At 39.5% G+C, this 14,480-nt stretch overlaps 1 protein-coding gene across 1 annotated transcript in view; it reads right to left on the reverse strand.

Moving 5' to 3' along the window:
• The window catches only part of LOC147016235 (cyclin-J-like), a 33,007-nt gene that overhangs the window by 4,026 nt on the left and 14,501 nt on the right, over positions 1-14,480 (reverse strand). Inside the window, exons 3-4 of the mRNA XM_085849086.1 lie at positions 12,888-13,098; positions 12,089-12,388 (exon numbers count right to left, since the gene is read on the reverse strand). Of these exons, the coding sequence (XP_085705212.1) occupies positions 12,089-12,388; positions 12,888-13,098 (511 nt within the window). The remainder of the gene's footprint in view (positions 1-12,088; positions 12,389-12,887; positions 13,099-14,480) is intronic.

Genomic DNA, 14,480 nt, shown 5'->3' on the forward strand with positions numbered 1-14,480 from the left:
ATAAACCGCAATTCTAACACCAGGTACTGTACCTGTAAATAAGCCACAATTCTAACACCAGGTACTGCACTTGGAAATAAACCGCAATTCTAGCACCAGGTACGGCACTTGGTCGTAGTTCATGAACTGGTCACCCTAAAAAGGCGGAGTTGTTACATGTTTTTCAAAACATCCACTTTCCACTTTGACTACAGACCAGAAAAACCACAGATATCTAGATATCTTAGTATGAGAAGAAAGGTAATTTTGTCTAGTTTAATGTGGAAAAACAGAAATAAAAATGAACCAATATCAACCCCAGGGTGACCAGTATCTTGCCAAAATGTGAACATGAGTGACTTATTTAAGGTCACACTGAGGTGAACAGAACTGCTATCCACTAGGAGCGACTCCTTGAGGAATATCTGCCTATGAGAGATTCCGATGATAATCGTTTTACATAGTGACTATGAACAATACGTGTTTGCCTCATAACGTTACCCAATGACGTCATAATGGCTAAAGCTTGACATATCTTGAAAGCACTCATTGAGGACTTCAATTTGAGGTACTACAGGATATGGTTCCTAAAACTTGAAAATTTGACTTTGGGGTCAAATATGTTCGACCTCAGGCGCTAACCCTGAAGGTCAAGGTCGATCACAAACAAACACTAATAAACTGAGCGTTAAGCCATTTACTACATTCCCACAAAGTTTGGAGATGATTCGATGAAAATTACTCAAAAAGAAGGGTTTCATCGAACTCCATAATTGACTTCAAAGTGATCTTGACTTTGACCATTAAGTGCACTGAGTATTCCAAAAAGACAACCATATATGAACCCACAAGAGTTTCCAATGAGAACTTTGCTATACAGAGTGACCTAAACAAGAGTTTCTGATGTGAACTAAATCAATGCAAAATACATGAAAAATGCAGTTTTTATTCGTCACATCGTCAAAATAGTTGTAAGTTTAGAAAGCCCTCATTAAGGGCTTTAATTTGAGGTACTACTCGATATGGTAACTGAAACTTGAAAATTTGACCTTAGGGTTAAAAAAGAATGACCTTTCGGTTGACCTTGAAGGTCAAGGCCGATTAACATCAAAAATTAATCAGCTGAGCGCCATACCATACCCTATATATCCACCAAGGTTAGAGATCCTTCGATCAACGTTACTTAAAAATTAAAGGTTTCGTCGACCTTGATTATTGACCTTTTTGTGACCTTGACCTTTATATTTTCGTATGGTTAATGGTATCTCTCCAGGATCATTGTACATGAAATATCAAGAGATTTTGATGAGAACTGAGGAAATAAAATTTTCATGAAAAATCCGTTTTTTTGTCATGACGTCATCAGATGATGTCATCGCGTCAAACTTTTGACAGATCTGGAAAGCACTTATCAAGCGCTTTCATATGAGGTATTACTCGATATGGTATCGAAGATTTCAAAATTTGACCTTGGGGTCAAAAACTTTCGACCTCCAGCGCTAACCATGAAGGTCAAGGCCGATTGCCACCAAAAATTAATTGGTTGAGCGCCAGACCATGAACTATATTCCCATGAAGTTTGAAGATGATCCGATAAAAATTACTCAAAAAATAAGGGTTTCGTCGACTCCCCTGAGTTGCGACAAAGTGACGTTGACCTTTGATCTTGACCTTGAAAATTTTATGCGCTGAAAGGGACCTCTATAGGACTCTGATATGCGAAGTTACAAAAATTTCCAATGATAACTGTGCTCTGCAGAATGATCGATATGTGATTATAGACAAAAAAAAAAAAAAAATACAAGCTGACGAACATATCTTGCAAAAACTTCGTTTTGGCAAGATAAATATGCAATAGTTTTTGTGTAACAGGCAAATAAGTGATACAAGTCAGGGGTGGAGTAAATAGGCGGAGGCGGCGGATGTGGCGGAGGCGGTGGATGTGGTGAGTCAGATTTGGAATAAACTGAATTTACTTCAATCAATAAGCTTTAATCTAATCTATTATGTTATTTTTTAGGTGAGTAACACTGGGACTTGCTGTTGCATGATGCAAAATTGATTATTCAACTCATTATTCAGCAAACACTGACCAATATGTACAAACTCCTAAAAGAGATGTTGTAAATATCTTTACATAGTTATGTATCGAGCAGATTCTCAGGATTAATTTGGCACTTGAATTGTCCAAAACAGCCAAATGATAACTGATCCACATCCAATTTACTCAGAAAGGGTGAATTTGAGATAAACGCGAAAATGTGTTTTCCTTGTAATGCACAATCCATTAAAGTTCATAATTAAAAATACCATATTCGCCATTAATTAGTGGTTTTTGCTAAAAAATTTTCACACAAGTGCATGTAGGTTGGTGATGTCTATCAACACAGAGAAAACTGAAAAATTGAATATTTTGACCCTGTAATGCAAATGATGACCAGTGCATGAACTACGACAACTTGGAAATAAACCGCAATTCTCACACCAGGTACTGTAACTGGAACTAAACCGCAATTCTAACACCAGGTACTGGACTTGTAAATAAACTGCAATTCTAACACCACCTACTGTAACTGTAAATAAACCGTAATTCTAACACCAGGTACTGTAATTAAACCGCAATTCTAACACCAGGTACTGGACTTGTAAATAAACTGCAATTCTAACACCAGGTACTGGACTTGTAAATAAACTGCAATTCTAACACCAGGTACTGGACTTGTAAATAAACTGCAATTCTAACACCAGGCACTGTAACTGTAAATAAACCGTAATTCTAACACCAGGTACTGGACTTGTAAATAAACCGCAATTCTCACTCGAGGGGGAGCACTCGGTAGAGTGCAAAACCTCCGCCGCCAATACTGCTGGGTCACTCAAGTGAACCTGATATCCTATTCATTCAATTTGACGTCAACAGTGCTCACAGAGTTATAGTTTGCAACTTTCCCTTTTACTTTTAACTTTTACATACTCAATTCATTCGTCATAACTAGATTCCTTGAGACAGAAATTGATTTTACGTGGGTATATCCACCTGAAGTTCCAAAATCAGCTGCAATTATAATTTTGGCATGTTTTTTGTTGGAAACCACTTATACCATGTAGAAATGCAAAAAAATAAAAAAAATAAAAAATCGAAATTTTGTTGAAAAAAAGTTGCAAAGATATTTATTTCTCTAGCAAATTTTTTTTGGAAGGGGGGGGGGGGTTGGAAATCACTTAAAACATGTAGAAGGGCAAAAAAAAATTTCAAATATTTTTTCAAAATGGCCACCATAGCGGCCATATTAGACTTTGGACCAAGTCCAGAATCTAATGGCATGATCCTTGGACCATAACTAATCCCCCCCACCAAGTTTCGTCGAAATCCGTCGGGGAGTTTTTCCGTAATAATGTTCAAACAAACAAACAAATAAACAAACAGAAAGGGGTGAAAAGGGTAACCTCCAATCTTCGATGGCGGAGGTTAACAAAAGGTACTGAACTTGTAAATAAATCGCAATTCTAACACCAGGTACTGTAACTGTAAATAAACCGCAATTCTAACACCAGGTACTGGATTTGTAACTAAACCGCAATTCTAACACCAGGTACTGGATTTGTAAATAAACCGCAATTCTAACACCAGGAACTGGATTTGTAAATAAACCGCAATTCTAACACCAGGTACTGGACTTGTAAATAAATCATAATTCTATCACCAGGTACTGTAACTGTAAATAAACCACAATTCCAATACCAGGAACTGGACTTGTAAATAAACTGCAATTCTAACACCAGGTACTGGAATTGTAAATAAACCGCAATTCCAACACCAGGAACTGGACTTGTAAATAAACCACAATTCTAACACCAGGTACTGGAATTGTAAATAAACCACAATTCCAACACCAGGTACTACTTACTGTACCTGTAAATAAACCACAATTCTAACACCAAGTACTGTAACTGTAAATAAACCACAATTCTAACACCAAGTACTGTACCTGTAAATAAACCGCAATTCACACAAGGAAGTGGACTTGTAAATAAACCGCAATTCCAACACCAAGTACTGGAATTGTAAATAAACCGCAATTCTAACACCAGGTACTGTACCTGTAAATAAACCGCAATTCCAACACCAGGTACTGTACCTGTAAATAAACCGCAATTCTAACACCAGGTACTGCACTTGGAAATAAACCGCAATTCTAACACCAGGTACTGCATTGGAAATAAACCACAATTCTAACACCAGGTACGGCAATTTGTCGGAGTTCATGAACTGGTCACCCTAAAAAGGCGGAGTTATTACATGTTTTTCAAAACATCTACTTTCCACTTTGACTACAGACCAGAAAAACCAAAGATATCTAGATATCTTAGTATGAGAAGAAAGGTAATTTTGTCGAGTTTAATGTGGAAAAACAGAAATAAAAAATATGCAATAGTTTTTGTGCAACAGGCAAATAAGTGATACAAGTCAGGGGTGGAGTAAACAGGCGGAGGCGGCAGATGTGGCGGAGGCGGTGGATGTGGTGAGTCAAATTTGGAATAAACTGAATTTATTTCAATCAATAAGCTTTAATCTAATCTATTATGTTATTTTTTAGGTGAGTAACACTTGGGACTTGCTGTTGCATGATGCAAAATTGATTATTCAACTCGTTATTATTCAGCAAACCCTGACCAATATGTACAAACTCCTAAAAGAGATCTAGTAAATATCTTTACATAGTTATGTATCTAGCAGATTCTCAGGATTAATTTGGCACTTGAGTTGTCCAAAACGGAGATCCCTGTGTCGCAAGAGACGACCAGGGTTGCGTCAGGAAGGGCATCCGGTGTAAAACATGTGCCAAATCATGATGTGGATCATATGGATGATCCGCTGTGACGACCCCTAACGGGAGCAGCCGAAAGAAGAAGAAGAGTTGTCCAAAACGGCCAACGGATAACTGATCCACATCCAATTTACTCAGAAAGGGTGAATTTGAGATAAACGCGAAAAGGTGTTTTCCTTGTTATGCATTATCCATTAAAGTTCAGAATTAAAAACACCATATTCGTCGTTAATTAGTGGTTTTTTCTAATTTTTTCACACAAGTGCATGTAGGTTGGTGATGCCTATCAACACAGAGAAAACTGAAAAATTGAATATTTTGACCCTGTAATGCAAATGGTGACCAGCTCATGAACTTCGACCACTTGGAAATAAACCGCAATTCTAACACCAGGTACTGTAACTGTAAATAAACCACAATTCTAACATCAGGTACTGTATCTGTAAATAAACCGCAATCCCAACACCAGGTACTGTACCTGTAAATAAACCACAATTCTAACACCATGTACTGTACTTGGAAATAAACCGCAACTCCAATACCAGGTACTGAACTTTGAAAGAAACTGCAATTCTAACACCAGGTACTGTAACTGTAAATAAAGCGCAATTCTGACACCAGGTACTGGATTTGTAAATAAACCACAATTCTAACACCAGGTACTGTAACTGTAAATAAAGCGCAATTCTAACACCATGTACTGGATTTGTAAATAAACCACAATTCTAACACCAGGTACTGTAACTGTAAATAAAGCGCAATTCTAACACCAGGTACTGGATTTGTAAATAAACCACAATTCTAACACCAGGTACTGTAACTGTAAATAAACCGTAATTCTAACACCAGGTACTGGACTTGAAAATAAACCGCAATTCTAACTCGAGGGGGAGCACTTGATCGAGTGCAAAACCTCCACCACCAATACTGCTCGGTCACTAAAGTGAACCTGATATCCTATTCATTCAATTTGACGTCAACAGTGCTCACAGAGTTATAGTTTTCAAATTTCCCTTTTACTTTTAACTTTTACATACTGAATTCATTAGTCATAACTAGATTCCTTGAGACAGAAATTGATTTTACGTGGGTATATCTACCTGCAGTTCCAAAATCAGCTGTAATTATAATTTTGGCATGTTTTTTTGTTGGAAACCACTTATAACATGGAGAAATGCAAAAAAAAAAATCGAAATTTTGTTGAAAATAAAAGTTGCAAATAATTTTTTTTTCTCTAATAATTACACTGGTCAACAACAAATTTGTTGTCTGCATTTTTTAAGCTGATTTAGGACGAATCTGATGCGCTGAATCCAAAACTCACATTAGTTTTGTTCAATCAGGTCAAGTTTTTGAGATATGGCCACATGTCGTTTTTTACATTTTTGTTCACATGTACGCATGTGTGGAGCATTTTAGAAGAAGTTGGTGGGGGTAAAATGTCATGTCAAATAATTGTTTTGATTGGAAATAATTATTTTAATGACAAGAAGTATTCAGGTACGATAGTTCTGGGTGATTATGTTGAAAAGGGATCAGTTTGAAGTCATAAAACCTCAAAATCTTCCAAAAATTGGTGAGGCAAAGCATAAAGTTCGTGGATCAAAACTAAAGTTAATGGGGCAGATTTTGTAATAATGTGATACAAAAAAGTTGTATTTCTTGAAATAACGAACTCTGAAGAATGTACAATACCTACATGCGCCAATTTATGACATGCGCTTCTGCTCAAGCTTGGAGTGCCACAGTACGAACCCAAAGATTGGAGACTGTTCATTGACAGCAGCAAGCGATCACTGAAATGTGTTCTGCTACACAACGGCAACCAGTTTGCCTCTGTACCCATCGCTCACTCAACTACACTGAAGGAGAAGTATGAAGCGGTGAAGTACGTGCTGGAGAAAATTGGTTATGATCAGCATAAGTGGTTTATTTGTGTTGACCTGAAGATGGTGAACTTTTTGTTGGGACAACAGTCTGGCTTCACCAAGTACCCATGTTTTCTGTGCATGTGGGATAGTAGGGACAGTGCTCAGCATTACACGAAGAAGGACTGGCCTGTGCGGGAGGAATTGGTGCCATGCAAAGAAAGGAACGTCATCAACGACCCTCTGGTGGACAGAGACAGAATACTCTTCCCACCGCTGCACATCAAGCTCGGCTTAATCAAGCAGTTCACCAAGGCTCTGGACAAAGATGGTGACTGCTTCACTTACTTGTGCCAGGCTTTTCCAGGATTGACCATGGAGAAGTTGAAAGCTGGCATCTTTGATGGTTCTCAGATCCGTCAGCTCATCAGAGATCCAGAGTTCAAAAACTCAATGAACGAAGTGGAACTGGAAGCATGGAAGACATTTGTTTTGGTAGTGAAGAACTTTCTTGGCAACAATAAGGCCAGAAACTACGCAGAACTTGTCAACAACATGCTGACTGCTTTCAGAAACCTGGGCTGCAACATGAGCATCAAGATGCACTACCTATTTTCACATATGAACCGGTTTCCTGAGAACCTGGGTTCAATGAGTGACGAGCAGGGGGAGAGATTCCATCAGGACATGAAGGAGATGGAGACCAGGTATCAGGGTCGCTGGGACGCAGTCATGATGGCTGACTACTGTTGGAATCTGAAGAGAGACCTCCCTGCCGCTGAACATTCCAGGAGTTCGAAGAAACGGAAGTTCAAGCCCTGAAGTTTGAACAGTGGTGACGCAACATTCAATTTACTTGTACTTACCTTTATCAATGCTCACCATTCAGATGACAGTAATCGATGTTTCTATCATGTAATCAATAAATGTTGTTGGCAAAACATTTTTTTTCTTAAAAACATGTTTAGGATGATATGTGTTGACAAAAATCAGCTGATAATGCCACAAAAATGTAATCGATTTTGTCGCAAGATCTGATTTTCTCATATCAACTTAGCACAAAAACCTGACCTGATGGAGAGAAACGGATGCCATTTCCTGATTCAGCAGTGCCAGAATACCCTAATTCACTTGTAGAAATCTAGACAACATTCAGAAAGTAAAAAATTGTTGACTAGTGTTATTTTTTGGAGGGGGGGGTTTGGAAATCACTGAAAACATGTAGAAATGCAAAAAAAAAAAATTCAAATTTTTTTCAAAATGGCCGCGTTAGCGGCCACATGATCCTTGGACCATACCTAATCCCGCCACTAAGTTTCGTCAAAATCCGTTGAGGAGTTTTTCCGTAATAGTGTTCACAAACAAACAAACAAATAAACCAATGTCACCCGCAGGGTGACCCGTATCTTGCCAAAAGGTGACCACGTGTGACTTCTTTAAGGTCACACTGAGGTGAACAGAGCTGCTATCCACCAGGAGCGACTCCTTGAGGAATATCTGCCTACGAGAGATTCCGATGAGAATCGTTCTACAGAGTAACCATGAAAAATATGCTTTTGCCTCATAATGTCACTAAATGACGTCATAATGTCTCAAGCTTGACATATCTAGAAAGCACTCATCGAGGTGTTCAATTTGAGGTACTACACGATCTTCTTCTTCTTCTTCTTCTTCTTCTTCTTCTTTCGGCTGCTCCCTTTAGGGGTCGCCACAGCGGATCATCCGTATGATCCGCATAGTGATTTGGCACATGTTTTACGCCGGATGCCCTTCCTGACGCAACCCTGGTCGCCTCTTACGACACAGGGATATGGTACACCTATTTTAACCGGGGTATACACCGGCCCAGTACACTGGTACTCATTTCGCCGACCTCGGAAGGATGACAGGCTGAGTCAACCCCCTGGTGTATTAATTCAGTGGCCCAACGGGGCTTGAACTCAGGACCTCTTGGATCCCAAGCCGCTGCCCTAACCACTGTGCCAACACCAGGCTTGAGGTACTACACGATATGGTTCCTAAAACTTGAAAATTTGACCTTGGGGTCAAATGTTTGACCTGAGGTGCTAACCATGAAGGTCAAGGCCAATCGCTACCAAAAATTAATCAGCTGAGCGCCAGACCATGAATTATATTTCCATGAAGTTTGAAGACGATCCGATCAAAATTACTCAAAAAATAAGGGTTTCGTTGACTCCCCTGATTTGCGACAAAGTGACCTTGACCTTTGGCCTTGACCTTCAAAATTTTATGTGCTGAAAGGGACCTCTATAGGACTCTGATATGCGAAGTTACAAAAATTTCTAATGATAACTGTGCTCTGCAGAGTGATTTATACGTGATTACAGACCAAAAAAAAAAACAACAAAAAAAACATGAAGGTCAAGGCCAATCGCCACCAAAAATTAATCAGCTGAGCGCCAGACCATGAACTATATTCCCATGAAGTTTGAAGACAATCCGATCAAAATTACTCAAAAAATAAGGGTTTCGTCGACTCCCCTGATTTGCGCCAAAGTGACCTTGACCTTCAAAATTTTGTGCACTGAAAGGGACCTCTATAGGCCTCTGATATGCGAAGTTACAAAATTTCCGATGATAACTGTGCTCTGCAGAATTTTTTATACGTGATTACAGACAAAACAAAAAAAACAAAAAACATACAAGCTGACTAACATATCTTGCAAAACTTCGTTTTGGCAAGATAAAAACAGAAAGGGGTGAAAACAGTAACCACCGATCTTCGATGGTGGAGGTCAACAAAAGGTACTGAACTTGTAAATAAATCGCAATTCTAACATGAGGTACTGGATTTGTAAATAAACCGCAATTCCAACACCAGGTACTGTACCTGGAAATAAACCGCAATTCCAACACCAGGTACTGTACCTGTAAATAAACCACAATTCTAACACCAGGTACTGTACCTGGAAATAAACCAAAATTCTAACACCAGGTACTGTCCTTCGAAATAAACCGCGATTCCAATACCAGGTACTGAACTTGGAAAGAAACCGCAATTCTTACACCAGGTACTGTATCTGTAAATAAACCATAATTCTAACACCAGGTACTGTACCTGTAAATAAACCGCAATTTCAATGCCAGGTACTGAACTTGGAAAGAAACCACAAATCTTACACCAGGTTCTGAACCTGTAAATAAGCCACAATTCCAACACAAGGTACTGTACCTGTAAATAAGCCACAATTCCAACACAAGGTACTGTACCTGTAAATAAACCACAATTTCAATACCAAGAACTGAACTTGGAAAGAAGCCGCAAATCTTACACCAGTTACTGTACCTGTAAATAAACCGTAAATCTTACACCAGGTACTGGATTTGTAAATAAACCGCAATTCCAACACCAGGTACTGTACCTGTAAATAAACCGCAATTCCAACACCAGGTACTGTACCTGTAAATAAACCGCAATTCCAACACCAGGTACTGTACCTGTAAATAAACCGCAATTCCAACACCAGGTACTGTACCTGTAAATAAACCGCAATTCTAACACGAGGTACTGTACCTGTAAATAAACCGCAATTCCAACACCAGGTACTGTACCTGTAAATAAACCGCAATTCCAACACCAGGTACTGTACCTGTAAATAAACCGCAATTCCAACACCAGGTACTGTACCTGGAAATAAACCGCAATTCCAACACCAGGTACTGTACCTGGAAATAAACCACAATTCTAACACCATGTACTGTACTTCGAAATAAACCGAAATTCCAATACCAGGTACTGAACTTGGAAAGAAACCAGAATTCTAACACCAGGTACTGTATCTGTAAATAAACCACAATTCTAACACCAGGTACTGTACCTGCAAATAAACTGCAATTCCAACAATATGTACTGTCCTTGTAAATAAACCGCAATTCTAACACCAGGTACTGGATTTGTAAATAAACCGCAATTTTAACACCAGGTACTGTACCTGTAAATAAACCGCAATTCTAACACCAGGTACTGGATTTGTAAATAAACCGCAATTCTAACACCAGGTACTGTACCTGTAAATAAACCGCAATTCCAACACCATGTACTGTCCTTGTAAATAAACCGCAATTTTAACACCAGGTACTGTACCTGTAAATAAACCGCAATTCTAACACCAGGTACTGGATTTGTAAATAAACCGCAATTCTAACACCAGGTACTGTACCTGCAAATAAACTACAATTCCAACACCATGCACTGTCCTTATAAATAAACCGCATTTCAAACACCAGGTACTGGATTTGTAAATAAACCGCAATTTTAACACCAGGTACTGTACCTGTAAATAAACCGCAATTCTAACACCAGGTACTGGATTTGTAAATAAACCGCAATTCTAACACCAGGTACTGTACCTGTAAATAAACTGCAATTCTAACACCAGGTACTGTACCTGTAAATAAACCGCAATTCTAATACCAGGTACTGTACCTGCAAATAAACTACAATTCCAACACCATGCACTGTCCTTATAAATAAACCGCATTTCAAACACCAGGTACTGGATTTGTAAATAAACCGCAATTCTAACACCAGGTACTGGATTTGTAAATAAACCGCAATTCTAACACCAGGTACTGTACCTGTAAATAAACCGCAATTCTAACACCAGGTACTGTACCTGTAAATAAACTGCAATTCTAACACCAGGTACTGTACCTGTAAATAAACCGCAATTCTAACACCAGGTACTGGATTTGTAAATAAACCGCAATTCTAACACCAGGTACTGTACCTGTAAATAAACTGCAATTCTAACACCAGGTACTGTACCTGTAAATAAACCGCAATTCTAATACCAGGTACTGTACCTGCAAATAAACTACAATTCCAACACCATGCACTGTCCTTATAAATAAACCGCATTTCAAACACCAGGTACTGGATTTGTAAATAAACCGCAATTCTAACACCAGGTACTGGATTTGTAAATAAACCGCAATTCTAACACCAGGTACTGTACCTGTAAATAAACCGCAATTCTAACACCAGGTACTGTACCTGTAAATAAACTGCAATTCTAACACCAGGTACTGTACCTGTAAATAAACCGCAATTCTAATACCAGGTACTGTACCTGCAAATAAACTACAATTCCAACACCATGCACTGTCCTTATAAATAAACCGCATTTCAAACACCAGGTACTGGATTTGTAAATAAACCGCAATTCCAACACCAGGTACTGGATTTGTAAATAAACCCCAATTCTAACACCAGGTACTCTACCTGTAAATAAACCGCAATTCTGATCCCAAAACTTCTTTGAGGAAAACCTGTTTTACTGCAGAAAAAAATGTAAACTTGATCACAAGTAGTTTTCTACTTAAACTACTCTGATAGGATTTGGGTTTGAAAGTGTCAGTGGAAAGCAATTTTGTTGCATTTGTGTGTACCTTGCAACGACAGCTCCAAAAAGTAACTCGTGTACCTTCGCAGGTACAGCAGCTTATCACATCCTTGGTGAGAAGGGATTGAGACTTCTTGCAAAGCCAAAGTGAGGAAATAGTCAGAAAAATGTGCTGCCGTTGGCAGGAACAAGTCCCAACTCAGACCTGCCAACACTTGCATCTCGGTTTGCAACATCACATCTCCGCCCAACAAAATTTCGACGCTCACTCCGGGCAAACACAAATTGAGCACTTCAGCCAAATTCTTTCGTCGTGGGATATTTTCTTCATGTTCTTCAAACTTACCTGAAGGAATAAGTGGACAAAGGGTAAAGGACATATTGACACAAGTCAGCTCGTTTTGAGTTTCTCACAAAATGTGGATAAAATGACGTCACCAACACGTGAGATCCATGGTGGCCCAAATGTTTGCTGACCAAGATTATCGTTTGGATTCCGTGGAGTTATTCCAAAGACAATACATTTTCAGACAAGCATGTCTGTTTTGGTAAACTTGCTCATTAAAACCAAAACTACAATGCATTTGTCAAAACGTCAAAATATACTTGTCTGTTAAAAAAAAGAAAAAGTTAAATGTTGTTATTGTTTGCCTCCGTTTCCACACGTTCATCAATTGGAATGACAGATTGCTCTACTGTTTTGTGATTTCAATAATTGCTGAGACAAGGACCTCAAACCGCTTGGAAAACAGATCCAACATTTTGAAATAATTTGCACATGATGATTCGGGTACGAGTAAACAAACTTGTGGACCACCATGCTTTTATATGATCAGGAACCATACAGGCAATTACAAGGCAGCCGAGGGCTGTTGGCAAGAGCTTTGTGGGAGGAACATCGTGTCTCTCCATGAAGAGATCCAGCATGAGAACAGCGAGATGGCGAGTGATGGATCTGAGGTGCAACTGCTGCCCGAGCGTAACAATCCAATCTGAAAGGCATCGGCGTAGGCACAGCTGTGGAGAACGTGCCAGGAAAGGACGGAGGCGACTCTCCTGTGGGAAAACGGTACATCCCAGGTCAATTGGGATACAACCGGCTTATCTTAGTATTAACTTCTGCTCAAGATGAGGACAATGAAAGCAGGAACACAAAACAAACTGTGAAAAGAATTACAAACAACGATGGCAGAGGGCAGGAGGTGCAAAAAAATTAATAAATAGGACAAGCCATAGTGCTGAAATGAAAGTAGAAAGGGTGAGGTTGGGGGAGGGAGGTAAAATCATTTGATAGAGCAGATAAGCTCTGACTTCCATGGTGTGCGTGAGAGAGCCGGCGCTCCCCCCCTCCTTGGTTACTCATCTATATTAATGATCTCTCCAATGTTCTGGAAAACTCTCTTCCTTTTTCCAGATGACCACATTGTTTCATACATTGCTGGAAGAGGCTCAGTTATCTGAACTTCTCGGCCTCATCATCAGCCATGACCTTTCCTTGGCCGACCAAACAGCAACGGTGACCACCAAAGCCTGCTGCAGACAGAGCGTCATCTATCAATCCAAGTCTTTCATTGGAACATTCAAAGCTACTCTCAGTCTACAAGGTCTTTGTTCATAGTTCATTGGAGTACTGCTCTCGTTCATGGGCTGGGTCTCTAATATCACATCGGTCTCTCCTGAAGTCCACAGAATCTAAAGATATTCACGTTATTGCAACCTACCCTGAAGAGGCTGAAGCCCAATGCCTGATGCTCTCGCATCACAGGCATACGTATTGGTGGTCTCGGTTTGATATAGTCAATTCTCCAACATTGCTTCCTCTGTCCTCCAATCCTCCCCAGCAATTCCAGGATGCATGCGTTCTTGCAGTCACCCCCCCCTCTGGTTGAAACTTTCAAAATCCAGAACGACTGCACACCACATCTTTTTTTCCTCATTTCTCCAGTCTATGGAACCACCTTCCAGAGGATGTTTTGTCTCACTCTTCTCTCTTGGAATTCGATCAAGCAGTGCACCACCAGCTCTTGTCATCCCAATTCTGACCAATGATCCTCGTTACCCCATTAACCTTTCCTAACTCAATCATCTTACTTGCCAGCTTCAGTGTTTCCTCACCTCTTCCCTCTCCTCTTTCCTTTTCATTCATTCCCTTGATGTTTTCCCCACTGTCAGTTCTGGCTGGCTCTTCCATCAGACTCGTTCCAGTGAAGAATAAATTATAAAACATAACCTCACTCTCAAGGTGGTAATTAAACCATTAAGCGCACCTCACTCCCATGAGGGTAAACACCACTCATCGCACCTCGCTGTCCACGATAGTGAAAGAGCAGGTTTTGGGTCGCTGATGACCGCATGATTCGAAGGCTGAAATCACATTAATAATCGTTGGGCAATTATTTTCTTATATTTGAAACTCAAAATATGCTAAAATTAACTTT

Source organism: Eptatretus burgeri, chromosome 12, assembly GCF_056783735.1.
Source record: "Eptatretus burgeri isolate ZD-2024b chromosome 12, Ebu_testis_v1, whole genome shotgun sequence".
Classification (NCBI taxonomy): domain Eukaryota; kingdom Metazoa; phylum Chordata; class Myxini; order Myxiniformes; family Myxinidae; genus Eptatretus; species Eptatretus burgeri.